A 27945-nucleotide genomic window follows, 5' to 3' on the forward strand; every position below is an offset into this window, starting at 1 on the left:
ACATTTTAAAATACTTTCTTTTACAACTACTGTTTATGAACTTGTGTCAGAAATACTAAATTGTAACTCATATATTGTGCACCTATAAATCACGAATGCAAATAAAACTCCAACACCGTTTATAGAAAAATCTTTTAATCATAAATTATACAGTATAAATTACAGCGCGGTTTCGCTTACACAATTGGCCTAAAATTAAATTAAGGGCGAAGACAATCAAACGAGTTGTGTCCAAGCTATTCTTAAACGTAAAAAGGGAAGACTGCCTAGGATGGTTCCAAAAAATACGGCATACAATTTAAAATACACGCAATATAAATACGTAACAAATATGAGCTAATTTATGAGGAATATTCATCGAACATGTTGGTCCGAAGTATTGCTTTAATTGGGGTCTTTTATCATTGTCAATATCCGTGCTTTGTAATTGCTATAAGTGTATAATAAAGGACCACAGCACTCGATCCACACGCAATACAGTTCACGTATATATATATATGTAGTAGAAATCTACTGAATTCCGCGTATCACAATTTCCATCAACTACAAATTTACAATATGTGTTTCACTAAATTAATCTGAAGCTTGCCCTGAGCCGCTGTCTTTTACGTTCGATCTAGATCTAGTGGTGCTAGACAATATCCCCGGAGGCGCCATAGTTCATGCCATTATTTCGTATGTTATTGTGATGCTCCAAATGATCCTGCTCCATCTGCTCCTTCAGCATCTCCAGCTCGCGGATACCCGACACTGTCACCTCATACTTGTGCGACACCAGGGAGCGGTAGAAGTGTATGGCAAAGGCCATGAAGATGATCATCACCGGGATGAGGACCACGCAAGCGGACCAAGCCGCCGGCGGACTCAGATCGTAGAATTTCACCCAGCAGAGGATAGCTATCTCCAGTAGGAAGAGTATAAGTCCCAGCAGCGTGGAGAAGGCCCACGCCGTCTCAATGTACCAGTGCAGACGCTCGTGCGGAGATTCGTGGACCAGGGAAATACTGTGCAGATTACACACCGTCTCGATATTTGGCAGGATACAGGTGCTGATCATCAGGGCCAGCATGTGCACCGCCACCAGGAGGGTGGTGCAGATGGCAAAGGCTATCAGCATGCCCGGCGGTACATTTGTATCGTGATCCAGTTGCACCTCCACCATCGCCACCTATTGGGTATTGCAAAAGGAAATCATCGTCATTAATGATTTTTGATTCATTTAGGATGCAATCGAAACGATTCCCCGGCATCGCCTCTATTATTATTAGCCATTTCTCGTGAGAAAATTGCAAAATTGGCAAATAAGCAACTTTTCTCTTATATTGTATGGTCGGAATGGACTAATTTATCTGTTCCGCCTCCAATTCCCCGCCTCCCTTTCTTCTTCAATAGGCTAGGTGTACATGTGGAATGCATAACAAGTTGACGAACCAAAAAAGAGACCCATGAATACCTCGTCACTCAATTAATTAATCTAATAATTCAGCACCTGCGACACTTGTACATTTTCTAATTGATTTATTTAATATTATGAACGGCATGCTATAGTTAATTATTTGTATATTTTTAACTGTGTCGTGTGTGGAATTGTTAGACATTAAGTGGGAATTTGTTAATGGATACTTTAACAATGCTGGGAAACCAACGAATGTATCATTATTTGCATGTAAGTTTTCCCTTCGATTTTTTCCATTATTTATACAAGTTTGAGAAAGCCTAAACTACCCATAATTAATGGGTGAAAGAATACATATGTGCGCACAGCAAACAGCTAACAGACTTGTTTGGCCAAGACAACGATAGTGGGAATAAAATGAAATCTATTTCGTTGGCCCTCAATTTGCTGCTGCCGGCATCGAAAATAATTATGTTGGTTAGGAACATTTGAAGGTAAAGACGGCTAATTACTGATGTATGTATTTGCATATTTTATATAGTACATATATCCCAATATCCCTGTCATGATTGAAATTACTTAAATGCGACGGCGAGCAGGGTAATAGGCACTCAAACGGAACAAATAACAGATTGCATTTCGTTGCGCGATTCGCCAAGTGGAAACTCTTATTAATACAATCAAATTTGTCTTGGGATGCAGTGTATGCCGTGTTCGTGGTGACAATTTCTGCACTTTGTGCTGATCAACACAAATGCCATTTCCAAATAAAAAGATTATGCGGTTTCTGTCTGCACATTGAGTTGGCCCAATGCTTTACAAAACCATCCACTACTAAGGCCAAAAAAGTATGTAAATTGTAGTCCACGAAATAGCAATGTATTATTAATGCCTAATAATTTCTAATGGCTTTGTTTTAATGCACATATGTGGCCAACTTGATGTGGTTTTTGAGCCAAATTGCTTTCTCTACAAAATGTAATTTTTCCAAGTGGCTCTCAAACAGATTCGATTAAATGTACATAAACTAATATATTTACTCCTATAAAAACTCAAATTGTAGATAGCAAATGACGCTACGACTAATCCAATTTTGTTTCTTAGTAATTAAGATTGTAAATATGATTTCGGGTACACTCACCATGGCGAATCCGGAGAGCAGGGCGGACGTCTTGCTGGAGGCCTTGAGCTTGGCCCGGCTGAGCTGGAGCTTCCGCCAGGAGAGGTAGGTGGGCGAGTGGAGATCCTCGCCGGACTGCGACATGCTGCTGCTGGCGGTGCGGTGGTGTCCGCGCGGCTGAAAGCGGTAGGATTGGTTCTGTTGGTAGGTGCGCAACTGAAAGGGCGGCGGCTGGGCCGCAAATGGGGGCGATGCTATGGAGGCTAGTGGTGCTAGTGGTGCTAGTGGCGCTATTGGTGCTACTGCTGAAGCTGCCGCCGCCGCTGAAGCTGCTGCCACTGAAGCCGCGAATGCTGGCGAGCCGTCTCGCTGCGCAGTGAAGCGTCTCGTTTGCGGCGAATTCGAATTGAACTGGCTGTGATAGAGATACCGCGACGACCCCACAAAATTGCTCGCTCTCAGATTGCCCAGTTGCTGCTGATGGTGGTGGTGCTGGTGCAGGGGCTGGGTTGTCTGGGTGAGGGGCTGCTGCTGGTGGAGGTTCGGATGCTGGCGCATATAATCGCCGCCGTAGTCGCCGGTTGCCGCTGTGGCCGTAGCTGTGGCTGTAGCCGCCGCCGTATAGGCATCCACACTGGCCGCCAATCTGGCAGTGGCATGCAGAGCGCTCGCCAAGGCCGAGGCTGGCTGCCGAATCCCCATGCGATTCGGCTGCGGATGCACCTGGTAGCGCCTCGATATCGGCATTACATCCAGGGTCTCACTGCTCGCCGTTCGCTCGGTGGACGATTCAAAGGAGCCCTGCTGGTGGCTCAGCATCAGGCTGCTCTGGCTCAAATTGGCCCGGGCATAACGCAGACTGCCCGCTCCGCTGGTCGGCGGCAGCAGTTGCTCCTCCTCGTGATCCTCCGCCGGCGGTGGGGCGGCCCCTTGGTCCGCTGACTTCATTTTCTTGGCGCGTCGGGGCGGCCTTAGAGGTATCTGCTCCTCTGTTTCGATTTCCCCCTCCTCGAAGGGTGGCATGGACTACTGTCTTGAGTGCAAACTTGGCTTTCTCGCTCGGTGGGTTCAGATATAATCAGTCTGATAATGATCGGATTGTTATCAATCCTCTGCACTCTTTACGACAATAAATATTAGGCTTGTTCTTAGGTCCAGTTAGTATCAAAACTTGGCTAAGAATACAAATAATATATAATTTGTAATATTGATTCTAAGTTGGCGTACAGCAACCAATCCGATTCGACTTAAATTTTGATTCTCTATACAGTCTAATCTGTTTTCTATTCTAGTGTTTAAATCCAGCTTACTTATATTTCAGTTCTTAAGCTCTTCAGCAAGATGAGTGATCTGAAAACAGCGATCCTTATGCTCCACAAGTTGCACCGCACAGATCGGCAGACTTCCAATGTCTGGCATTTGGCATTTATTAATAAATAAAAAAATATTCCATCAGGTCATTAAGGTCCCATGTTGGTTATCGACAACGCCCTGCCTCAATTATGGAGCACTTTCTTAGAACGTTTCAATTTGCCGTTCACAGCACTTGATTCGCAGTAGTTATATTATTCATTTCTTAACCATTTGAACCTGGGCGATATTTGGATTTAATGACATTTTCATGGATATCTCTCTCTCTCTCTCGTCTAAGGAATATTTATTTTATTGACGACCTTTTACAGTTTTTGGGTCTTTGGAATATTAATGTTATTGCTCTTGATCTTGGCGACTTTTGATTCCATTGTTCTTGGTTCTCAGAAGCCTGTGTTTGAAATATCAACTTATCGCTGAACTCGTGGTTTTATTGCTATCGTCGTTGTAATTTTCTTGGATTTCGTAGGACTTGTTTGTATAACATATAACATATATATATTTTTTATGCTGGTTTTTATTTAGTGAATCACATCAACATTTTTGCACATATTTTGTACATATATCTCGCGACTTGCTGAATTCCAGTAACGACGATTCACTGTACCCGTCGAATGGCGAGCAATCTTTGTTCGAGAGAGTTCGTTTGCCACTTGCCACTTGTCACTGTAATCTCGTTGTTTTCAGCGATTTTCATTAGGTTCCGTTTCACTTGGTTGATTTTGCAATGCTTCCCATTGATGATGCTGAATTCGCTGATATTCTGGCTGGGTGTTATTGTTTTTACCTTATTGCACATGACAATTGATCAACAATTACCCACAAATGGCACACACACGCACGCTGAAAATTTCATAGCCTCTCTCTAGCTTCGCCGCAATCTCTCTGTCTTTTGGGTGCGTTGAAATATTTACTTTTTTATTTGTTATTTATAAGCACACATTTATGGGTCTTATAAAATGTAAAATACATGTGTCAATAAAAACACAACTTTTTCGCAGGCACTTGTTGCCGACTTTTTCACATATGTATATATATTTCTTTTTTTTGATATGGCCGAGGCCAAGAGTTGTACCCTAAATACTGCTAGCTGAGAAAAGCTAAAACGCTATGAAAAAAAAACTGAAAACAGTCGCGGATGCTGGCGACACTTCCGCAAAAAAAAAAAGAAAATAAAAAAGAGCCACGCAAGAATAGTAATTCTTGTCTTTCCGCCACGAATTTAATTCAGGTGCGCGGTTGCACAGCACATTGAATTCGATTCGATTTCATTTCTGCGTTCGCGGTTCGCAGTTCGCGTTTCGCTTTTCGCGCCTCTTGTTCCTTCGGCGATGGCAAGTTAACAACTAACTGATACGGCGGCGGCTCTGCCCGCCAGCGGAGCAGCGTACAGCCTGAGCGGTAAGCAAGCGGTACGACGGCGGTGAGCGGCAGCGACGACGTATATTCAAATTCGACAATCAATTTGAACGGTGCGGCCTGCGATGACACAAAAAACAACAACAGCTACTATAATGGCAATCGAACTGTGACAGTACAACTTCCCAAGCAACGAACTTGAAAAACGCAAACTTAACAATCAAAGACTTTTTTTAATTAGAAAATAGAAAAGAATTTAAAATGTATTCAGAAAATAACAGAGGAGAACAAAGTAAGAGAAAAGAAAACTAAGTAGAAATATACATATATACTTATTTTAATACTATTTATTCTACTCATTTTTGTAGTAGAATTTTTCATAGTTTTCATAGTTTCATCATTCAGCTACCAAAAGTTCGCTTTAGCCAAGTTGCACTGTACAAAACAACCATTTCAATGAAAGCGTTTAAAGAGAGAGTGGGTGAGAAATAGAAACGGAAAGAGAGCTAGCTACCAGACAGTGGAAGAATCGAAAGAGGCGAAACCAAAAACTACAGGAAAACAAAAAGTAACGGGGGGTGGTGAGAAGAGTGGAAGCGGGCGGGCGGGCGGTCAGGTGGGAAGGGCGAGGGGGCGGTGTCTGCTGCTACTTTTGGCAATCGATCAGCGATCATCAAACTGATGAATGGGGAAGACAAGTCGGGTGATTAAACACACGCACACACGACCCTGAACTTAAACTTAAACGAGTAGTAAGTCAAGATCCAATCTACAAACGGAAAGTCACTCGAATCCACGGACACAATGCTCCAAAAAAACCATATTGTGGGTCAATATCCTCTGACAAGTATGTATGAGTATGTGTAGGTGGTAACACAGCTTATTGACGTAGTTATCTCGAAGCCAGAAACTATTTGAAGAATGAGTCAGTACTTCAATGTACATATTTTGCACTAACTTATAGACTGTTTTCCTTCTGTATATTCCCTTAAATATGTACAATGTATCCTACGGTTTGCTATCAACATGCAGTTGAAACTACAAAAAACGATGCTAACACCAGTTCCGCAAGGAAGTAGACGAAAGAATAGAAGCTCTTTTGCGAGGGTGCCCCACTCAACGTGTCCTCGATGAATTTGCGTTTGCGGTAGATATTGGTGTACACCATGAAGCCCTCAGCCTCGCAACTTTGCACTCGACGCGCCACGCCGTACAGGAAGCGATCGCAGTAGAGTGGACTGCCCAAGTCCTGCTGGCACATATTGCCCCTGCCCGTATAGCTACCCATGCACAGGCAGCTGTTGCAGTCGGGCTTGCAGCTATAGCTCGAAATTTTCTGGGTTCTGATTTGGAGCAGCTCGCTTGAGTAGGGTCCGTCCTGGAACCAAGTTACTGGATTTTAATACATTGGTCTATGTTACACAGAACGCAAAGAATGCGGGGCACCTCGCAGATGGTATAACTTACGTAGTATATCCTGCCCCATCCGAGAGAGCTGCATAGCCAGGTGCTGTTTAACTCCTTATCCGGCAGCATCATGGCCAACCTTTGACCAGTTACGCCGCGATCCAGCTTCAGCAGTGCCAATTGGGAGCACCCACCCAAGGGATTCTCCTCCAATACAATCTTCTGAACGTGAAATACGTCTTTGGGCGATGGCTTCTTCAATCGCCTGGGTGTGAAGACCACAACCCTAAGATTCTTGCGACTATTCGACTTGTTTGGCGTGCTCTCCGGCACGGTGCTCACACAACAGCAGGAGGTGACGACCCACCAGGCGGAGAGAAGGGAGCCGGCGCAGAAGTGATTGTCACCCCAATAGCGAATGTGTTTGCGCGTCCGTATGGACACCACATTCTGGTGATAATTGTCCGTTATGTAGAGGTTCCTCTGAAGCTCCTCCTGCCCTTCATTTGAATAAGCAGATGAGAAGGTCAGCAGCAACAGTAAGAGGAACTGCATCACCAATGAGGCGGGAAGCACACCTGTATTCTTTCTTTATGTTAAAGATAAATTGGGCAATGTAGTCTACAGTAACTATGTTTTAATGGGAAATACTTTCTCCTAGAAACTATAAAAACAGTTTGAAAGGGGCAAGCACCAGTTTTTTCACCTGCTCGCAAAACTATTGAACAAATAAACAGAGTACTAAAATGGTTTTTGATATCTTTAAGAAACTTTTTATAGAGAACATATGGTACACGGGGAGCATCATGCTTATGAAACTGAAAGCCAACACAAATAAACAAAAAATGATTGAAATAATATTCCATATAGCTGAACTCAGGGAAACCAAACAAGTCGAGATGGAAAGTGCCTCCTTTTTTGGCCTTAAACAAATACAAATCTGGTTAATGTTAATAATAACTTGGCTGGTCAAATGGAACCTGTTTGCCGGAGCTCTCCGGGCGCCTGACTTCCTCCAGAATAAATAAAATGTAACCACTTAAAAAATGTGAATATAAATACAAAAGACCCACCGATAAAGCAGCAGAAAAAAAAAACAGAAGGTGTCAGCTGGCGGGTGCTGTTTCATTTTCGTTGGCTGCCAAATTCGTATGCAAACACACACCTGGATTTCAGAGAAGCCGACCAAGGAGCACCTCCATATCTTTGCAGCTCGTGGGACTCGTGGGTGGGTGCGTGTATTTATTATCGCCGGTGAAATTAAAACAATAACAAGAACAAACAAGAGGACAGCAGAAGCGATAAGCGAAACGTACAACTCTTGGAGCCAATTAGACGCCGGTTCTACAATATTTCCATGAGCATTTGCAATTTCATTGCCAGTGCTGTTCGCCAAAAACAAAACACTGTTCAATAATTCAGCAGGTTTATACATACATAATGTACATATGTGCGTTGTTGTGTGTACTTTCGAGTGTCTATGCGATCTTGTTCGACTTGAAACGTAGGCCGTGTTTATGTGTCAGATTGCGTGGCTTAATCAAACGGGCGCATTCAGCAGAGGTCTGCGAATTCGGAGATATGAGTAATACGTGATTTACGACGGGACTTGGCGATTAGAGAGCAGATTTATTCATCACCGTTTTTGGGAGAACATATTGTGGCAAATATACGAGGTTTCGTAAAATGTATTAAAATATTCCCGACTTACCCGACCGTGTTTCGAATAAGCATTCCCAATTAAAGTTTATTGATTTAAACGTATATTATTGTCAACTAACAGATAACAAATTTAGTTTTTTTTTTTCATTTAAGCAAACTGAGTTACAAATAATACTTTTGTCACCACACTTGTACAACAAATTAGTTTATGTCCTTTATATATCGTTTTTAGACACCAAAATATATAAATATAGCTGCAGCTAAATTATTTAGAATGTACAAATTGAATCTGGCAGCCCACTCAGCAAATGTCATTGTGCTTTCCTCGCTTTATTTTGATTGGGAAACTTGCTAATTGTAATCGCATAAAAGAAAAAATTTGAATTTAAACTAATTTATGGCACATGAATACATTTATAATTGTAACTGCCTCTGAATATCTACTAATAATCTCGAAATTCAATTTATTTTCGAATATATGCAATAATTAATTATCGGGATCTATATATTTTATTATAGAAATCTCGTGACCCATCATAAATCACAGCTTAGGTGATGAAAGTCGCGATTAAACTGCTGAATGCGCCCATTGTCACCGCGTGAGAAAGAGATAGTAGAATTGAGAGAGACAGAGAGATAGAGAGAGAGTTGCGAGAGAGCAGCTTCCATAGCATCGCTTTAAGAATGGGGGCGGTGGAGTGGGGGAGGATCGTGTAGACAGAGATTGGGGATTGGAATTGATTTGTTATTGGACTTACCTTCGGCTGGTTCTGTGATGAAGGGGGCGGGGGCGGCGGAAACTGCAGCAGCGAGTTACTGATGCTGGTACGCTGGAATCCTGCGCTGTTGTTGCTGTTGCTGCCGCTTCCCGTGGGACTGTTGCTGTGGTGCTGTGGGTGCGGATGCGGATGTGCATGCAGCGGGAACTGCTGCTGGAACTGGTGACCGGTGGCCACTGAAGTGGCGGCTGCAACGGCGGCGGCCACAACGTGCTGGAAGTGGTGCTGCTGGTGATTGCCAGTGGTGATCACCGCTGAATTCCTCGCTACCCGTGGCACCGACGAGGTGAGCGGCGACTTTGTTGGCGTCTCTAGGCCCGAAGTGTTGGCCGTGGTCCACACAGACATGATTTACGGCCAGCGATTTCTCCTGTAGATTTAAGTACGTCTGCCATGGTGCACGGAAATACAGGCAAGCAAAAAAAGTAACGAAATAAGTTAAACAATTCGGCACGGCGCAAATGTGTGGTGCTAATTAAGTACGATCGGCGAGGTTTGAAAGTAAACTAAACAAAAAACAAATTAATTCAACAGCATTTCGTTGCTTTACTTGTGTGCATTTATGAAATGTCCTAACGCGTGACGCCAACATATCGATCTATCGATTGCGCTAGTGCTGACAGCACAGCCATCAGCTGTTACCGATATATTTGAAAGCAAAAGGCGCCAAATTTCTGTAACATCCATCTAGTTATTTGTGTTTTACTGTGTTGGTGATTTTATATTTAGTAACTGGTAAGTGACACAGACTAATAAATCATACGCCCCCCAAGGCACAGAAATTAATCAAATAGCTTGCAGAACTTTACGCCCTGACACACATTTGAAATGGCCGATAGCACTTGCTCGGTTTTTTTTTTCCTTTTTCGCGCTCTTGCAAAGAGCTCTCTTTCCGTTTTGGTTTGCTAATTTTCTTTCACATTCTTCCGGCGTAGTCCTCAATTATTTTATTCTTGGTCTGCTCGTGTACTTACATATGTACATACGTATTAACATATATGTGTATGCACATTGCATCTGTCGCTACTTTTTCTCTTTTTTGTTATCCGCCTTGAACTTGCAAATTTTGAATGAGTGTGACGAGTGCGAAATGGTTCTCGCATAACTGTGCTATTCGCCCTCTCTGTCAATCTTCTAATATTCACACCCACAGTTTCGCAAGTGTTTGGCAATGGCTTTCTTCGCTTTCCTTCCCCTCTTTCTTCGCTTGTGCTGTGCTTTGCTTTGTTTGGGAATTAATTTACATCCCATCGATAGATAAAGCGAGTCATGTGCCGATGAACAGACCTAGAACCGTTATCTATTGGATATGCCCAAAGCGCGAGCACTCACGTAAGTACATATGTACATCCATATATACAAGTATGCATAGTAACAATCGCGACCAAAATAATAGGGGCTCAATACTAACTACCCCATTTAAGGATCTTTTTAAGAAACTCTTATAATTAACGCCGCTCGATATTGAAGTTTCTCTAAAAATGTTTGCCTTGCAAGCTTAGTTTACAAGTAAAGCATCTAGTGTTGTAAAACGCTAGCAGGTACGTATAATGAATGTTAACAGTAGTGGCTGTTTACGGTTAGATGAAATACACAAAAAGAATAATGAGTATCTGTTAGTCCAGGCAATTAACATTAATTATAGATTACCTATATATTTAAATAAATATTCCAGACAATGATGAATAGAGAAATGGTATTTTTCACATAAGAAGATTTAATTAGAATTGTATGCTGTATTTTGGTGCATACTTTTCTGCGTTGCTGGGCAATAACGAAGAGTATCATTACGAGATTTCTCTTTCAAATTCTCTTTAAAAATTGAAATTCAAATATATTTGATTGGTTGGGTTTTAAAACTAATACTTCAACCTAGAGTTCTATCCTCAGCTGTATGCGGACGTATTAGAAATTCCTTGTGAACCGTGCGTCGCCTTCAAGGTGTTACAAATGTGCGCAAATGCCATTATCGGTTATCAGGCGGCTATACAATATTTGTTTGGCATCCGAATAAGCGGGTCAGAGGGGTTAGGGCCCAATAATAAGCATACATGTGTACTGAGGACTGAGGTAGAGTAAATAATATTTTTGCATGCCCTGCTCCCGTGGTGAGCACGTCTTGAGTCGTGAATGTAAACAATTGCGGGCAATTGAAATCAATAAGCGATCCGAGTGCCGCAGACTTTGTAATCCCTTATGGGTATTTTTGGTTCCCAGCTGTACCCGATATACTTGTATGTACATACATACGTATACGTATTTATTGTTTCCTTTGCTTGGGGCATGCGGCGACTCAAGATGCCCAGTCATTGGCTATTAATAAAACGTCGCTCAGAAACTTTAGATAAGTGAAAAAAAAAACGCACTAAACAATGCAAACACCATGAATATGTGTTTGTGGGCATTAGTACACCCTAATATGTAAATATGTACTTATATCGCAAATAGAATTGTTCAACTTCCAATGTATGTACATAAACAATCATCAAATTTATTTGTGACGCAGATTTCGCAACATGAAGTCGACTTGGAGAAACGTCGAATTCTTGGAATCGAACTCCAGTACTTGAAACTCTCGAAATCTTGTTTATCTCGAAAGGTTTCAATGTTTTTATTGGTGCTAATTATATAACACTGCAAAGCTCTTTTTAATTAAATACTCTGTGTAACTTTTGACCAGTTACAAAGTCCCCTCAACTGAACGGCAATTATTGCGTATTGTGTTTGAAATGGAAACTTCTGGTTTATTTTCTTGGAAACTTGAACATTCCTCTAATCGATACGAGTCTTTTGAAACTGGTATGCCCAAGTTATTGTTTTGTTTTGTTACGCATATAAGCATCTGCTGCAAACCACAAACTGCTCATGTTTTATGTAGATTTAGGCCTTTAAACCTGCCGCCTTTGAATAGAACTATAACCATAAATAGACCGAAAAACGCAGCGACTTCAAATGTCTCATAAAATATCATCTTTAATACATGCCTATAACGAGTTCACAATAGTTGGGAGGAAGTACGTATACAATAATACAATATTACAGATAAACAGCTAAGTACGCGGCACTTGTAATGACTAATGGACAAGACAAGACGATCACATGGGTCATAGGTCACCAGTCACCAGTCACCGGTCAAAGGTCACCCATAACCCCGCTTGGCAACAATTAAGCGTAAACAGATGTCCTCTATTTGGCTGACTAACTTGTGGAGTATGGCTAAGAATTCATAGGGCCCTTATTGTATGGTGGGCTTGATGGAGCCCATGGAGTTTTTCCGATGATGATTGACCTCGAATCGCTTCATGATGCTGGCCACAATGGAGGAGGGCGGCATGTCGGGATTGCCGGTTAGACCCCTATAGCCCAGGACACTCGAATCGGCCAGGGATCGAGCCAGAGTCAGTCTTTGCACAAAGGCATCCGTATCGATTCCCGGTACCTGCGAGGGCTTGAGGAATCTTCGTGGTATCCGCGACAGCATATCCTCGGAGCTGAGCGGTCCAAAGCCCAGGTTGATGAGTATGGCCTCGGGATCTGGCTTGCGTGCCTCCAGCAGACTATCCACGCTGGAGTAGCGACTCGAGTCCGACTGTACGGACACGGAGCTATCACGCAGGAGCACTCTACTGAAGCGCTGTTGCCGCTGCGCCTGCGGACTCAGTTCGGGCGCCGTGCTGGAGGACTCGAAGGATTCCTCGTGCCGCAGGCAACGGGTACTGGTGGCGGAGATGTGACGCATGGGCAAGGAGGCGATGGGCGACACATTCTCGCCATCGGGATCGGCATTCTCCTCCAGATCGGCGGCATACTCCATGTCATCCGTATCCACGGCGCTCTGCTGTCGCTGCAGTTTTCTGCGTCTGCGCAGCGGCTTGCTGGGCGGAAAGTGGGCGCTGGACAGGTGCTCACTGCTGCCGGCCAATTGCTCCACAATTGCACCATCGGCGACCTTGGCCCCCGTCCTGCCCTCGAAATTACTACAGCTGTGCGAACGCTCCATGGCGTATACGAGTATGGGTAGTGGTTGGTTATATAGCTATGTGGATATCTAGATATCTAGTATCTTTAATGAGTTTTCTGTGGTCACGGCTGCTCGGGTTACAAGCTGCTCGACTCGACGCAATCGCAATCTAAACTCAAGCTCGGCTTTTGGACATATTTGGTAATGGCCAGAATCAGGGCCTTAAATTTCGAATGCGTGTGCGCGCGTGTATAGTATACGGAATAACAAAAGCGACTACAATTTGTGTTATTTGTTATTTGGTTAAATTGTTTTTGCTCCGATCGCCTTTTTTTGTGTGGAAACGTGTTTTTCTATATTCCGCGCGTTTCTGCCAATTTGTTGCTGTTCGTTATTTGCCGTATTTGTGTGTTTGCCTGTTTTTTGTTTATTTTTATTTTGTTATTCGCTCGGCGCGTAGATGCGGAGTGTTAATCAGCCGGAGAGCTTCTGACCCCGGATTTGGAACGATCGAGTGTTTTCACGATCGCATGGCATTGATATTGGGCTGCGGAAGGTGTCACTTCACACTTTTTGTCGTTGGATGTGAACTGTTGTTGGATTAAGCTCAATATTTATTCACATTTAAGTACACAAGTGTTACAGAGTTCGAAGTAAAGATCGATTTGTTATTTTGTTTTGTTTTGCAAATTGTAATAACTTCAGCTTTCTCTTTTCGCTGTGCCAAGCGTCCGCTTCGCAGCGAGTGATCTTCAAAACTGAAACTGAAATCACAAGCCCCAACCCAAACGAAATGCCCCAAGCACGATCCGATCGGAGCTTTTACGCCGGCGAGAAAGAGAGGGCCATACACGTTATAGAGTGAGAAATTTTTTTTGGGTGGGGGGGCTTGTGGGGTTCTGAGAAAATCGGAGAGTGAAAGAGTAGTTGTGGTAGTAGTAGTAGCGATCGGCCTGAGCTGGAATTACTTTGCGACCCGACGACGACAATTTCCTCAAGCACAACGCCAATCTATTAGGAAACTTTGATTCTCCACTCCCCATAATACCCCCATTTACCCGTTTACCCATTTCCCCACGCAATCTCACATCGTCGTCGACGTCGTCGTCGTCGTTGGGGGAAAAACCATCGTGTGTACGCTTTCGTATCTCCCCGATAAAAAGTAATACTTTAGTATTATTGGCACGTTCTGCGGCTCTGGGAGTACATTTCATACCCACTCGCATTGCCCTTATTTGCTTAATGAGATACTTTTTACGGCCCAAACCATTGGCCATTGTCAAGCAATTTGGGCATCGTAAAGATCTATTTAGCCAACTGCTGCAGTATGATTTCTGGCTAATTGTAAAAGTGGATCAGTGGACTTTACGATCGACTTTACCAGCAGCGAATGAGCCTTTTGATCTTCGCCCTGTTTGTTTGAGTTGCCCAGTTTTCATATGCAGATGCGGAAGAGTCACGCAAACGGAAAACCCAAACAGGGGAAATTGTTTAAACCAGTTAATTAGTGGCGCGATAAAAGCTTGCGAACCCGAAGCTTTTGGCCCAAACAGCTGAGACTGCCGGCTAACTGCCTCAACCGATTCAAACAGAAACGATCTTTCTCTGGCAATGTGCATTTCATCCATACACTGCAAGAAACTGGGCCAAACGATGTTTATCTTAATTTCTTAGCTTATGGCTTCTTAAGAGTAAATGTTATAAAACATTATATACATTTCAAAGAGAGAGAGAGATACAGTATAAATGCATTATTGCTGCACCATATTTAGAAAAAATATTAAACTCTCCTTTTGAAATTCATTTTAAACGCTGAGGCCAGTGACACTCTTGAATTTTAATGACAGCCCTTTATTATTTAAAAACACATTAAGTGATGTTCCTTTTGCAGCCGCAGTTCCAGGGCTTTGTAATTCACACTTGACACGTTCTGGCCACTGACTTACTGAGCTGCGTAATTGGATCTCGAAACAAGTGGCAGCCACCTCAGGCCCCACCTCGCTCCCCGTGCTCCCCTGAATCTCTGCCACCCGGCCAAAGGTTCTGCCAACAGATCCAGATCTTCAAGCAAGAGTCTAGACTCTAGACTGACAAGGGTTCAAGTGTATCGGTGCTCGGTCGGTACTCAGAACATGGAAACATTGTGTGCCCGGGGCAAATTTACACAATTCTTCAAAAATTGACTTGGGCTATCAAGGCCAGACGCCGTGGAGAAGCCATAAATCGTAGTATGAATATATTTTAATGAACCCAAAGTTAGTTTGGTTGGATTTCAATTAAAGGTATGAGCGCGGGGCGGGTGTCATAATCACGTTGTGCAATTAACTATCGATGCTGTCAGCAATCATCCGCCTTACAACTTGGGTTCTAATGAATGTTCCAATATGATTGGACGATCGACGGAGCACGAACAGCGTGATATGGCTAATGACTGGTGATTCAGATAAGAGAGAGGGTAGTATTTGCAGCACAGATCCTGGGAGTAAGAGCTTATTTGGCTTAATTGTTAAACAAAATAAATTACTCAATTTTCCCAGAAAATCTAGATTCGCGACTTATGCAAGCGATATGAAACACGAAAGTTAAGCGAACCCAATTCGAATAACAGTAATTACAATGACACAATGATGGCGTGCCAAGGGTTAAACTGTGATTCAACAGGGGATACACTCAGAGAAAATCGCCATGCGAAGTGCTACACAAATGTTTATATGCTGCGTATCGCAATTAAGTAACTTTATAATCGGGAAATATATCTACCTATGATATTGAGAAACTTATAATTTCATTTGAAAGCCCATAGTTTTTGGCTCAGTGCAATGGCCCTGATCTGATAGAATCCAAAACCGTTAGCTTCGATTCCATCAATGGCTCGCGCCCTTTTCAATTGATAGTAATTGGCATCGAATGGAACTTATTCGTCGGTGGTAATGTATACAAGCGAAAGTGTAAATTGCAATTGAAATTTCAGCATTGTCAAGTAGTTTGAGTGCAACTTGGAATTGCAAATGATCGACAGGAGAAGGGAAGCTCCAAATGGGAATGGATATGGGAATGGGAATCCAGAAATGGGTAGCTACTCACTCACCTGTGTTTCTGTTGCTTGGTCCAAACTACTTTATTTTTAGTTATTAATTCGGCTCAAACGATGGTCTAAAATTTGTGGTTCGTTGCTATTTCTAGTTTTTTAAGCACTTGTTTGGGGTGGCAACTTTTCCGGCTTCAGCTGGTGCACTTTCTAGTTCCATAAATAGACAAGCACCGAAGACGCTTTAAGTTAAATTCACAATATATCAGAAATTAAAGCAAAACATTTGACTAAAAATATAAGTTGTGCTAAATGAATACTTTCAATTTGTACTATAAAAGATACATAGTATAACTACTGGTTACAATAGATACAAGACTCATTGGGATCTAACTTTTCACTTTAACATGTAGTTTATACAGAAGGGCTTGAAGTTTCTAAGACGTTCAAATTTACAAAAGTTGAATAGTGCTTACATTATGTAGCTGGAACCCACAACCGTCGCGAATCGTTCCGAATAATTAACTGAATGTGATAAATATGGGTCTCCGTCTCCACTCGACGACTGGTTGTCACTCTTTGGGTGCTGTTTATGCAGATCTACTTGGTGGAGCGGCGTGTTATCTGCGGATCATCAGCGAGCTATTTTTTTTATCTTGTCACTGATTATAATTATTTTAGTGTAGTCAAATGTCGGCCAAATATTTGCACATTGTTTGTTGTGCAAATGAAATGCTTCAGACCCACGAACAAACAGTTACGATGCTTAGGAAATGGGCACCAACAAAAAAAAAGCAACCGAAGCACCAAGCGGATAAAAATTAATACAAGAATATCTCGAAGCACAACAGCAACAACAACAACAACACGAAAAAAAAGGAACAAATGCAAAAAAGATACAAGAAGACCGCGAAACGCAACAGCAAATATTAGAGGTACAAGAAAAACAAGAAAAACACGGCTGCGACGAGCACACACGTTCGCTTTTCTGCGAGCGCTCCGAATGAATGAAAAGTTTGCTGCCAACGCAAAGATAAATAAATGCCGATGTCTCTGCTCCCCAGCGCAGTTGCAGCGACGTTGACGTCGACGTCGGCAGCGGCAGTGGCAGCAGCGGCGTTGCACATTTTGTTGCTGGCCCAGGTGATTTTGCCGTTAGATTTCGTGGGTTTCTCAAAAGTCCAATCAGTCGGTTTTTCAGATAGTTTTGTATAATGTATAGATATTTTACAGGCCGTGTACATCGATTTGACATTTGATTTTACAGATACATGTAAAAAACAAACATTTTGTTTTTTATAAGACTTTAGGTTGTTTTAACTTTATAAATAGTTTATTTAATAAGCCTTGTAAAACTTTTTTGGAGAACATTTAATAACACTTTCAGCAGAATTGTTTTTAAAAGCATTCAAATTTATTACATTCGCCACATAAACCTTACAGCCAAGTTAAAAACCAAGTGGGTTTGCAAAAAAACTTGAGTTAAATAAAAATAAAAAAATGTATAAATTATATTGCTGAATTTTGTTATTAAAGTTTCTTTTAGATTTTTTTTGTTGCTATGAAAAGTGTTACTTTGAAAAGCGGGTCAATACCGATACTCAGATAATTTGTTTTTGTTTTATAATTTTGTTAATTACTCAATTAACTGGAAGCTTTGAAATTGGCAATAATCTCTTCCACTAAAATATAATTAGGCAACCCATTTAAAAAAGACTATTTGCTTACTTTTTGTTCTTTATTTAAATGTTGTGTATTCATTATAATTATATTGTACAATTTGTTTTATTTTGTTTGTTTGTCTCTTTTATAATTTCTCAAGTTGGACATGCACTTCTCACACGATGGAATGTCACTTATTCTCAGTTGCATTTTCACGATTTTTTTGTGGTTTTTTTTTTCGCTTTTCTATTTATCGCGGAATTGTTTTCCAACAGTAACAAAAAATAAATTATTGGCTTTTAAAATATATGTGTATGTTTTGTGTATACAATATATAGAAAGAGCGTAGAACTTAAGTATACGATAACTAAACGTATAGAATTATAACATGCCGGCAAGATTTTCGATTCATCATCATCATTTCATATCCTCTGATATCTTAGCTCTTCTCCTCTTCTCTCTTCTCATATCATAATATTGTATAATCTTGAATAGTACATTTAGAACTAAGGGCTAGAATTAAAAACAAATTGTGATGTACAACACCGAAAATGTCAAGTTGAAAACGATTTTCGCCCTCTTAAAAGAGTTAAGGGACAGCAGAGAGAGAAAATAGAGCATTTTTAGAGTGTAAGGTGGCGTAAAAGTTAAGGGAGATTACAATTAATAAACAATTAATAATAATATTGAGCATTGAACTCGTACTGTTCAAAATTGTAGCAATCGATGCGGAGTATTCGTAATTCCAAGCAAATCTCGCGGTGAAGTCTCTGCTTGAATTCAAATAACATTGTACACAAAACATTTTCGTTTATTAAATTAAACTGTTAATTATGGCAAACAAAGATTGTAAACGCATTCGAGCTATGCGACGTGTTATCCCTATACATATTATATATATATCTGTGTCTATATATTCATTCGAATGTTGCGATTATTTGTGGCGCTACTGTTCATCATCGTTACTCGATTAAATTGTTTAGTTTTGAATCAACTTTCTCGGCTGATTATTGTTCATTAGATATTTTTTTTGTTTTTCAACAAATGCACACAAATGTTTTTTTTTTTGAGTTGTTTTTTTTTCGATTTTGTTTTTGCCTTAGCTTGGACTTAAGTACGATTTTTATCAACATGTTTTATTGCAGAGTGTTCTTATCTCTAGGTGTATATCTAGATTTAGGGATAATTACTTCGCGAGAGTTTTACCAATTTTTTGATCGTCAAAGTTTTCATCTATATAAGCTGTTTTTTTTTTTTTTTGTGTACAGAGATCCTAATTATACATAACAGAGGGGGGAGGTTGTGCGGGGACAAGGGATTGTAACGATTTAGTTTCGAAACAGAAATATAGAACAAACGATTTGTGTTTTGTGTGTGTGTGTTTTTTTCAAAAATAATTTTACAATTTATATTCAACAAGTAAAACGCTTAAGCCGAACATACAAAATGATTACAAAATATTATCAGGCTACGTCTAGAGTTCGTGCAGAGCTAATGCTTCCGTTAGATACACCTAAAAGATAGATTCTGTAACTCTTACTTGCCCTGGACCTAAGGTCTTAGCATAAGCAGGGGAGCGGAAACGAGACTTATCGACTTATCTCCTACTGGACAGACACTGTTGCACTCCGCACATATATATATATGAGCATAAATACACGGTACGATTACGATTACGGTTACGGTTACAATTACGATTATGGGCTTACAAAATATCTATAGACATAGCGAGAATGTAAAATTTGATCAAACAATTTTAGATAATCTCATTGTTGCTAAATAACTAAATCGAATTTTAAGTATATATGTATGTATATCATTTTACATTTTATCGTATCGTATGTTAACGTTCTTAACTTCCGTGGCAACGCGATTTGTTGCGTGTCCCATTTACGATACAACTACGATATTAGACTTAGGCTCTATGGAAAATGGCTTATTGAAACAACTTCTTGTGTCCGTAATTTGTGTGTGTGTGTGTATGTATGTTTTGAGTGTGGTTATCGGGAGCTACCCGTACCGTACTGCCAGCATACTGCCAGTGCTACTGATTGGGCAGCTCCGTGAGCGTCACATCGTACAGGTCGTCCTCGATCTGTTGCACCTCCAGCAGGAAGATGTCCTCGTTGCAGTAGAACGATATCATGTCATCGTCAATTTTCGCAGTAATCCTGCAATGAGAATGTGAGTTGTGAAATGTTAGCAATCCGATAAGAATGGCTTAGTATATATATATCAGTACACCCATGCAAAAAGTTAGCACACGATTTGAGTTATATAGATTGTGGTTTGATTAAGCCATGCTATAATGATGTGAAAGGGGGAAAGGATGCATCCTGGTGTATATCTTTCTGTGTGGGTGTATATCTGTGTTTTTCTAGCTCACGAATCGGTTAGAACTGGCTTACTTACCCCTTCTTGTTTGTGCGATAAATGTTATTTATGCTCGTTGTTGAGATTTTGTATTTGTTTTCAATCTGCAATTGAGAAACGAGAGAAATATGATGTTTTGTCTGTTTTGTTCTTGTTTTTTGTTTTTTATTTGTTGTTTTTCTTTTTGTTTTTAATCTTGTTTTTTTGATTCTATTGCGGCTAAAATATTTCTCTTATAACTCGCTGGTTTTTCTATGTGTAATTTTGTTCATTTTCTATGGTCAGCCAATCTTAATTTTGATTTTTATAAGGTTTCAGTGTACGTTGCCTTCATATCATATTTTTGTGCTTTAGTGTGTGGAATGTGTACGGAGAACATATTTAGGGACTGCTTGGGTTTTAAGGTACATATAATATATATACACATAAGTATATATACTTTTTTGGATGAGATTTGATTATGAAATGGTTCGTAATTAGTTCCAACTACAGGTTACAAATTATCGAATTTCTTCGTGTGAGTAACGATTTATATTTAGAGTTTGAGATGCGGCTGAATTTTAGTCGATTTATGCTTTAGTCAGTCGATTAACGATTTTAGAGATTGAGATTGAACATTTTGGCGCTTCATTTGTTTGATTTCTTTTCAGCGATTCCAATTAGACCAAAATGAACAAAATTACAGAAAAAAAGGTGGTTATAACCATTAGCACGAGTTTGGTTTTGTTTGTTTTTAGATTTAGATTTTGGGACTGGGAGTTTTGGCTGGGTTTTTTTCGGGTTGAGCTTGCCACTTTCGCTTACCGCATTCAGCAGGCCAATCGTGGTGGGTGGCACCACGTGCAGCGGCGTGTACACCTCCTCGTTCTCCTGCCGCACATACAACATCACGCGCTCCGAGGTCGGCGGCGTCATCCTGCCACGTTTCATTGGCGGACCGAAGTCGGTCAGTGGTGTGCTGGTCAGCATGTTCTGGTCCAGTATGTGGTCCTTCTTATCGCTGCATGGAGAAGTCCATAGTTACGGAGTAAAGAGAAGAAGATAGAAGAGTGTTAGCATGGATCTTATGATGGAGGTTCCCACGCTCAGAAATTCTCAGAAATATTTGAGTGTGGGATGTGGCACTTAAGGATGGATGGACGATTTTTACTCACGTCTGCATGTCGGGCGGAAAGTGATTGTGGAACTTGAGCGTCGGCGTGGCCACCTTCTGGCCGTGGAGCAGGAACGGTGAGGCCCCCTTCAGGTCCGGCGAGTCAGTCTCATGGCCGTAGAAGCTCTGCAAGGACGAGTGCGAGTTGGAGTTGGAGTTGCCGTTGCTCAGGGGGTTGAATGTCATGCCGGTGGCAGCGCCAATGCCCAGCTGACCTACCTTCTCCATGTCCTCGGCGGGCGAGAACAGCACCGGCGGCTTGGCGAAGTCCTGCATGCCATAGAACTCGGACCGATCCGTCACCGGATGGTAAAGCTCGTCCAGCTTCTTTCTGCCCGTGGCTGTCATCTTTCGCTTGGCGGCCCGCCGCTCCTCATCGCGCGTCTTTCGCTCGGCGCCCTGAAATATATTCAAAAGAACATGATTAGTTTTGGGCATATAACGGTGTGTGAAATAGTGGATCGAATTTGGTTATCAATTGCCACGTTCGTTTGCCTGATTTATTGGCAATCCGCCTGACTGGGTGGACTGGGCTGCGGAATTTTCGGAGTGCATTGAAGATGCGTCCAGATGGGTTGCGAAAGTCCCGCTCCCAGTCGAATTCCCACTGCGCACAGGCGCACAGGTGCACGGAGCCGGCGTGTAATTAGCAATCAATCAAATGCACGGATGCCACCTTTTTTGATATTTCTTTACTTATTAATTAAATTCGTGTATGGCTGGCACTGCCATAAGCTGCCTCGTTGCAGTTGCACAAAGTCGCATATACAAAAAAAAAAAAAAAAAAAAAAAGATGGAAATATCAAAATAGCGAAAGAGAGAAACGAGTTTCTCGCCTGGGGAGCTGCGATGTCGCACAGAGACAAAGCCGCCACCGCAGTGGATTTCTCAGTTGGAGTCTGCAATCTGCGACTGCAACTGCGTCTGCGTCGGCCACTTTTGGCAAAATGGTCTACACCGTTAGGGTCAGAGCCGAAAAAAAAAAAAAAAATAACATGGGGAAAAAATTATTATAAAATACTTAGAGATGCAGCATAAATATGCATACATAATAAATAATCTGGCGGCGCCTCGAACCATGCAAGAAAAAGACTTTGTCTGGGCCAGCTGCCCACCTGCTTGTTGCCTGATTGCACACACACACACTCTCGCACACACTCACACACAGATACACACACATAGATACACGGACACACAGATCGCACGGATACCTATATAATATATAGTCTGTTGGCTACTTTGTCCGCCGGTGATTGCTAGTTTGCGTGTGCAGGCAGATGCAGCATGCATTGCTGCTGCTCTTGCTGCTGCTGTTGCACTTTGCATTTGTAATTAAAAATCAGCAATTGAGCGATGGAAGCTGCTGCAGGAAGGCAGCTGACCAGGGGGGGTGGTGGCACATGGAGGGGGGTTACAACAGCGGCACAGGAAGTGATATGTTGCAGCCAACTACTTGGCCTGATGGCTGCTGCCGCTGCTGCTGCTTCAGCTTCATATATATGATGCAAGGATGTCTGCGCCGCGTTTGTCCCCGCCCCAAGAAACCCATGCTCCTTAGCTGAGCTGCCCCCCTTTCATGCCTCATATTAACCCAGGTTCTTGCGCTTATCACAAAGCATTTTAGCCTAGAGCCATGCATTCGCTGTACATCAGGCAGCAGTGCTGTGCCTTGTTGCGTTTGTGTGTGGCATGTAAATAACTGTATTTTATTACTTTTATTTTATCTCGGCAAAAATATCGCCAAACTGGCCACTTGCAACAAGCTAAGGCGACGGCGTCTCGAATCGCCCAATGCGGTCAATGCTCGCCGCAGTCCAGACCCCTCATTTCGTGCCCCATCTCAGCTCCTCAGCTCCTCTGCTCCTCCGCTCGTTGTTACCTCCTTTTTGGAGGCTGTTAATCGACTTCGAAGTATGACGAAGACGGAGGACACCAGACCAAGTGGGCTGCCAACATTTCGCAGAGGCGGCAGGCACATAACCATTAGCACTAACGTTAGTTAAATTCTATAATGATTCAACATTGAAGTGCAATGAAATTTCTCATATGGAGTTGAGAAATATTTTGTCGAATTAACCGATTGATCCTGTTCGTAATGTATAATAACTAAATCGAATTTATGTTTGGACAATCCATTAAAGTACCAACATTATGTAAGTTATGTTTCGCACTAATTTTCTCCTTTCTGGGGGAAAGTATCTCTGCCTACAAAATTGCACAATCCAAAATGACAGTTATTCGCCAAGACAAAGACTTCCCAAGGTTTTCTGCGGCAGAATTTCTTGTAATTTTGTATCTTTTTGGCCCCGCCCCCCTGTGGTAAACTTAAAGATTCATAATTGGCGACTGGGGCCCCAGAGGTGCCAAACGACGGAACTGCAACTGAAACTGCAATTGCAGTGAAATCAAAATTTCAAAAATCCCCCAAAAACATACAGAGAAAATAAAAGGAAGAGTAGGGCAAAAGCAAAAATAACGTGGTACGCGAAATTTAATTGATACATTTACCGATAAACACACGCTGGCCAGCGAAAAAGGGCCGGCCCCAAATGTGAAATATAAGCCCGTCGCGATAGCGATATGGCCATGGCTACGGATCGCTGGATCGGTGGAATTGGTGGAATTGGTGGAGCTGGAGGAGCTGGTGGATCGGGGATCGGGGTATGGGGAATCGAGGATCGTGTACGGGGTCTTTGCGTACAATAAAAGCCATGTCCAAACGGAGGCCCAGGGACGAGGATGTGTAATGATATGAGAAAATTAAATTGGAAATCCACGAAATGATTTATTAATAAACCCCATCAAGCGAAAAAGTGAAGGGTTCGCATAAAGGCGAAGGTACAGATACGAAAACAAGGGCATGGAAAGGATGTGCGATGTGTGTGTGTGTCAGTTGTTGTTGTTGTATGTGCTTGTTGGCCATTTACTTTTGGACGCGTTACGCTTTCCACTAAAGGCCAACAGGCTGACTGACGGACAGGCACTGCCGGTGCCCCCAATTCGATAAAAGTTGCAGCCACATCGCAGGGAGAAGCTGCAGCATCAAGTGGCAGGCACACACAGATACACACTGCAACGAAAGCTAACGAAAATAACGAAAGTTCTGTACTTAAATAATATACTTGATTGTTTAGAAACAAGCTATGCATAAATATGATCACAGATAATACTTTTGTACTTTCTACCAAAATCATTTGGTTAAATAATTACGTTCTTCGACTTGTTTCTCGCCGTGTAATGCAAACGAAGCAGCGCACGTAGCCACTTTTAGTTAGCTCATCAACCTGTTGCACGTGGCAGAGGAAGCACTGCTGCTCCTGCTGCTTCTGTGTGCGTAATTGCCAGCATAGGGGAGCTCTGCTTGGGGACTGGGCATCGGGATCAGGGATCAGGGACCAGTAACCAGGCAGCAGAGAGCGGGGAGCAGGGTCGAGGGAAAATAAAATCACTTACCTTATCGCAGAAGACCTTTATCTGACAGTAGCCGCGGTGGAAGACCGCCGTATCTCTGGGGTCCTCGAATGTGTCGATTTGTACGTGCAGCGGCAGGCCCTGGAATAAACAGAATCCGTATTAATATCACAATGGCCGTATCATTCAAATTGCCCGGGGGCAAATAAAAGTAGCTGGTGCTGCTGCTGATGCCGCCGGACAGCAATCGCAGCTCCAGCAGCAACAGCAAAAGCAAAAGCAAAAGCAACTTGCAACAGCTGCAATTAGCCGTTGTCATTTGGGCTGAGGGGGCGTGGCCGAAGCCGAAGGGGCGTGGCAGGAGTGATGTTAAACTGCCAACATCCGTTGGGCGAATGTGTGTGCAACATGTCGTGGCAAGTGCATAATTTCATTTGCCTATTGCCCACACTCAGTGCCGCACGGCAAAAATAGTGTATTTAAATGTGTTCTAGATGCTATTTAAATAATAATTTAATAGAGGTCATTTGTAAAATGGTATTATTAAATATAAAAACCACTTAGATTGCCTGATAAAATCTTAAATGATGTCTAGTAACATATTTGGTTGAAGAATAATGTGTGACATTTTTTCGCTGTGCAAGCTCCACTGTACCTGCAGCGATCTCTTTTAATGAAAAGCAACGAGTTCTGCCTGTGTTTCTGTCAATGAAATATCAGACTTAATGTACGCATTACAACTCTGGCCAGGAGGATGTGCAATCCGCTTTAGATTGCTGCTGCAAAGGTGGGAAGTTGGCAAGGGGGAAGGTGGAAGGGGGAAGGGGAAAGGGGGCAGAGGCAGAGGCAGGTGGCAGTAGAAATCCCCTGCCTACGTTGCATCAGCATCAGTCTGACCGTTGTCAAGACGACTGCTCTGCTCTGAATGCTGATCGCTTTGCTTTGCGAGGGGGAAGGAGAGCTCTTTTCGCCATTAACAAGTTGGCATTAAATTGGTTATTACTTAACCCATCAAAGGCAATGTGGCCGAGTTGCATTTCATCTATAGAAAGGTGGACAGTATTCGGTGTATCTTTTAGTTTAATTGTAAGTAAAGTAAGTTAACAACACCCCAGGAAAATTAATTAAAACCCAAACTTAAGTGTTTACTTGTGGCCAATAAGCATTAAAATTAAATAACAATTTGTGTAAAATAATGAAAAATAATAACAAACTCACCTTTACTCCCTTTTGACTGCTGAAATCCGTGCTCAAGCACTGAACCGCAATGTTGATCTGTTTAAAGGCAAAAATAAAAAAATTAAATAAATACGTGAAATTATAAGAAAAGCAAAAGAGAAACAGAGCGCGTATGTATGTGAGAAATGCCATAAAATATACAAATGTAAACAATTATGAACATAAAAAGAAATTATATCGGATGACAAAAACTGAAATGCGTCTGCTATTAGAAGGCAATTGTTTTCTCTCTATTAAGTCGATGTCCTCTTTATGCCCACGACAGTTTAAAACATTCCAACGCAAACGCACTCGGAAAGAGTCAGAAATGAAGACAAAAACGCTGAAGGAGAGACAATAACAAGGCAATACACAGAGGACCATCCGACCATGGACCACGGATCATGGTCCATGGACCGGGCCAATAAGATGATGGCCTGAACTGGAACCGAGGAACTGGGGCCTTAAAGCCAAGTAACGAGCCAAGTGAAGCCGCGACTTTGTATCGCATCCAATTCATTTTTCGTTCGACTTCGATTCAGTGCAAGGTGTGTGCATTTCGCATCTGTATCTGTATGTGTATAAGCATCTTTATCTGTATCGGTGCATGTATGTATATGTACATATATATATATATATGCGTGGCTGTGTGCCGCGGCATTTTAAGCATGCCAAGTCCGAGTTTGAGTCAAAGTCGGAGTTTGAGTTCAGTTCGCCAGACAGTCGTTGGACAGTACGAAATGGAAAAAAAAAAGAAATAAAATAAAAAGAAAATCCATCAACGCAAAAATACCAAAGGAAACAATCTTAATGGTAAAAGTGCAGCAGTCACAGCCGCACATCCAACATCCACATCCACATCCAACATCCACTGCCAACATCCCAGCACCACAGCTCCACATCGCCACAGCATCCGAAGATCGGGCGGCCATCCAGAGACCGAGATGTGTGGACGAGCAGTATTTAATGTGAATAATTAGCGGGCGCGTACCATATACGCGAAAAGCGAGGGGCGAAGCACCTGCGTGTCGGTGCGTACGAAAGTTTTGCCGCTGGGAAAGGCAGTATCTCACAGATACACACGGCCGCAAAGATGGAGATACAGATGCAGCTAACGGCACAAAACGAAATCGACATTATGCCAGCCAAGTCGGGCCAAGACACCAGAAAAAAAAAACAAAAAACAAAAAAAACATCAACCGACTCGACTCTCTCTCCTCGAAGACGTTGATGTCGCTGGGATTAACATCTCAGCGCGTAAACAATTTGTAAATAAAAAGCTCTATCAAATGGGAGTGGGCGGTGTGCGGAGAGGGGGGGAGCGGGAAAATGCACTTATGGCCAGCCAGTTAATAACTGCTGACCAATTTGGCAGCCTGCACACACAGAAGTCACTGAACTTGAATGAAAATCAATACGATTTTGGCATTTGTTTTTCACAATATTTTTCACATTTTTCCAATGGCATTTCAGTCGGATTAAATGGACACTTGGAGAAAATGTTTCCGCAATGAAAACTATATTGTTTAATGTCTCATATTAAATATTCAGGATTTATAAAATGAATGTTGGCTTTTGAAAAAGCAGGTATTCATATAAATGGATAGCAATTGAAATTAAATGTTACATGTGTTGAATATATAAAAAAACCTTTGCTAAAATAGTAATCAAACAGTAGCGAATATCCATATCAAATACAACCCTTATGAAAATAGCATTATTAAATGATTCTTTGATGCCTTTTTTTATCTCTGTGCAAGTGGGCGGAGCATCGCAAAGGATACAGCCGCAGTCGAAGTCATGGCGTATACGTAATATGAGGGCTGTCTCGCTTACTGGTCTCACAACTGGCGCTTGATGCAATAGAATTGCAAATATTTTCCACCGATTAAAATGCTTGATAATTGCTAAATTAAAACGCGGTGGGAGCTCGCTCGATCTGCGGTTAGCAGCAAAGCCAAAGGCTAAAGCCAGCCACCGGACTCCAAAGCAAACTCATACTCACACTCGTATTCAGACTGATACTCAGACTGAGACTCAGACTT

The 27945-nt window shown here is 42.0% G+C and overlaps 4 protein-coding genes and 1 long non-coding RNA gene across 22 annotated transcripts in view; 1 reads left to right on the top strand and 4 right to left on the bottom strand.

Moving 5' to 3' along the window:
- Window positions 1-118: 118 nt before the first annotated feature.
- On the bottom strand, window positions 119-16880 carry LOC120445255 (calcium release-activated calcium channel protein 1). Of its 4 annotated transcripts, XM_039625544.2 has the most exons (5): window positions 16560-16880; window positions 16144-16325; window positions 9074-9482; window positions 2538-2693; window positions 119-1168 (listed from the first exon to the last, which is right to left on the bottom strand). In XM_039625544.2, the coding sequence occupies exons 3-5, from the start codon at window positions 9440-9442 to the stop codon at window positions 632-634; spliced, it is 1062 nt and encodes a 353-aa protein (XP_039481478.1). In that variant the 5' UTR covers window positions 9443-9482; window positions 16144-16325; window positions 16560-16880; the 3' UTR covers window positions 119-631. The 4 variants fall into 4 exon arrangements, with proteins under 4 accessions (XP_039481478.1, XP_039481479.1, XP_039481477.1 ...); XM_039625545.2 differs by lacking the exons at window positions 16144-16325; window positions 16560-16880 and adding an exon at window positions 9645-9662; XM_039625543.1 differs by lacking the exons at window positions 16144-16325; window positions 16560-16880 and having other exon boundaries at window positions 9074-9638.
- On the bottom strand, window positions 5375-9053 carry LOC120445256 (kallikrein 1-related peptidase b8). Its single transcript, XM_039625546.1, has 2 exons — window positions 6714-9053; window positions 5375-6624 (listed from the first exon to the last, which is right to left on the bottom strand). Exons 1-2 carry the CDS (start codon window positions 7206-7208, stop codon window positions 6268-6270), a joined length of 852 nt encoding a protein of 283 aa, XP_039481480.1. The 5' UTR covers window positions 7209-9053; the 3' UTR covers window positions 5375-6267.
- LOC120445260 lies at window positions 9759-27911 on the top strand. Of its 2 annotated transcripts, none has more exons than XR_005615730.1 (3): window positions 9759-9829; window positions 10248-10426; window positions 27661-27911. It is a non-coding gene; the product is annotated as an uncharacterized LOC120445260 (long non-coding RNA). The 2 variants fall into 2 exon arrangements; XR_005615729.1 differs by lacking the exon at window positions 27661-27911 and adding an exon at window positions 10491-10716.
- On the bottom strand, window positions 12042-13820 carry LOC120445258. Its single transcript, XM_039625548.2, has one exon. The coding sequence runs from the start codon at window positions 13092-13094 to the stop codon at window positions 12330-12332; it is 765 nt and encodes a 254-aa protein (XP_039481482.1). The 5' UTR covers window positions 13095-13820; the 3' UTR covers window positions 12042-12329.
- LOC120445253 (protein grainyhead) overlaps window positions 19413-27945 on the bottom strand; it is a 39678-nt gene continuing 31145 nt past the window's right edge. For 9 of the 14 annotated variants that reach the window (XM_039625528.1, XM_039625527.1, XM_039625533.1 and 6 more), the window contains 6 exons: window positions 25901-25957; window positions 24725-24823; window positions 21273-21670; window positions 20923-21118; window positions 20158-20222; window positions 19413-19916 (listed from right to left, as the gene is read on the bottom strand). In XM_039625528.1, the coding sequence (XP_039481462.1) occupies window positions 19790-19916; window positions 20158-20222; window positions 20923-21118; window positions 21273-21670; window positions 24725-24823; window positions 25901-25957 (942 nt within the window). In that variant the 3' untranslated portion in view covers window positions 19413-19789. The remainder of the gene's footprint in view (window positions 19917-20157; window positions 20223-20922; window positions 21119-21272; window positions 21671-24724; window positions 24824-25900; window positions 25958-27945) is intronic. The other 5 variants (XM_039625530.1, XM_039625529.1, XM_039625538.1 and 2 more) reach the window with 3 other exon arrangements.

The sequence above is a fragment of the Drosophila santomea genome, chromosome 2R, assembly GCF_016746245.2.
Source record: "Drosophila santomea strain STO CAGO 1482 chromosome 2R, Prin_Dsan_1.1, whole genome shotgun sequence".
In the NCBI taxonomy this organism is placed as follows: domain Eukaryota; kingdom Metazoa; phylum Arthropoda; class Insecta; order Diptera; family Drosophilidae; genus Drosophila; species Drosophila santomea.

Bases quoted from the DNA above. Each gene is read 5' to 3' on its own strand.
- LOC120445255 (XM_039625542.2), bottom strand. From the start codon at position 3,539: ATGCCACCCTTCGAGGAGGGGGAAATCGAAACAGAGGAGCAGATACCT. The intron at 1,169-2,537 runs GTGAGTGTACCC...AATACCCAATAG, and splicing joins TGCTCTCCGGATTCGCCATG to GTGGCGATGGTGGAGGTGCA.
- LOC120445256 (XM_039625546.1), bottom strand. From the start codon at position 7,208: ATGCAGTTCCTCTTACTGTTGCTGCTGACCTTCTCATCTGCTTATTCA. The intron at 6,625-6,713 runs GTAAGTTATACC...ACTTGGTTCCAG, and splicing joins GATGGGGCAGGATATACTAC to GACGGACCCTACTCAAGCGA.
- LOC120445258 (XM_039625548.2), bottom strand. From the start codon at position 13,094: ATGGAGCGTTCGCACAGCTGTAGTAATTTCGAGGGCAGGACGGGGGCC.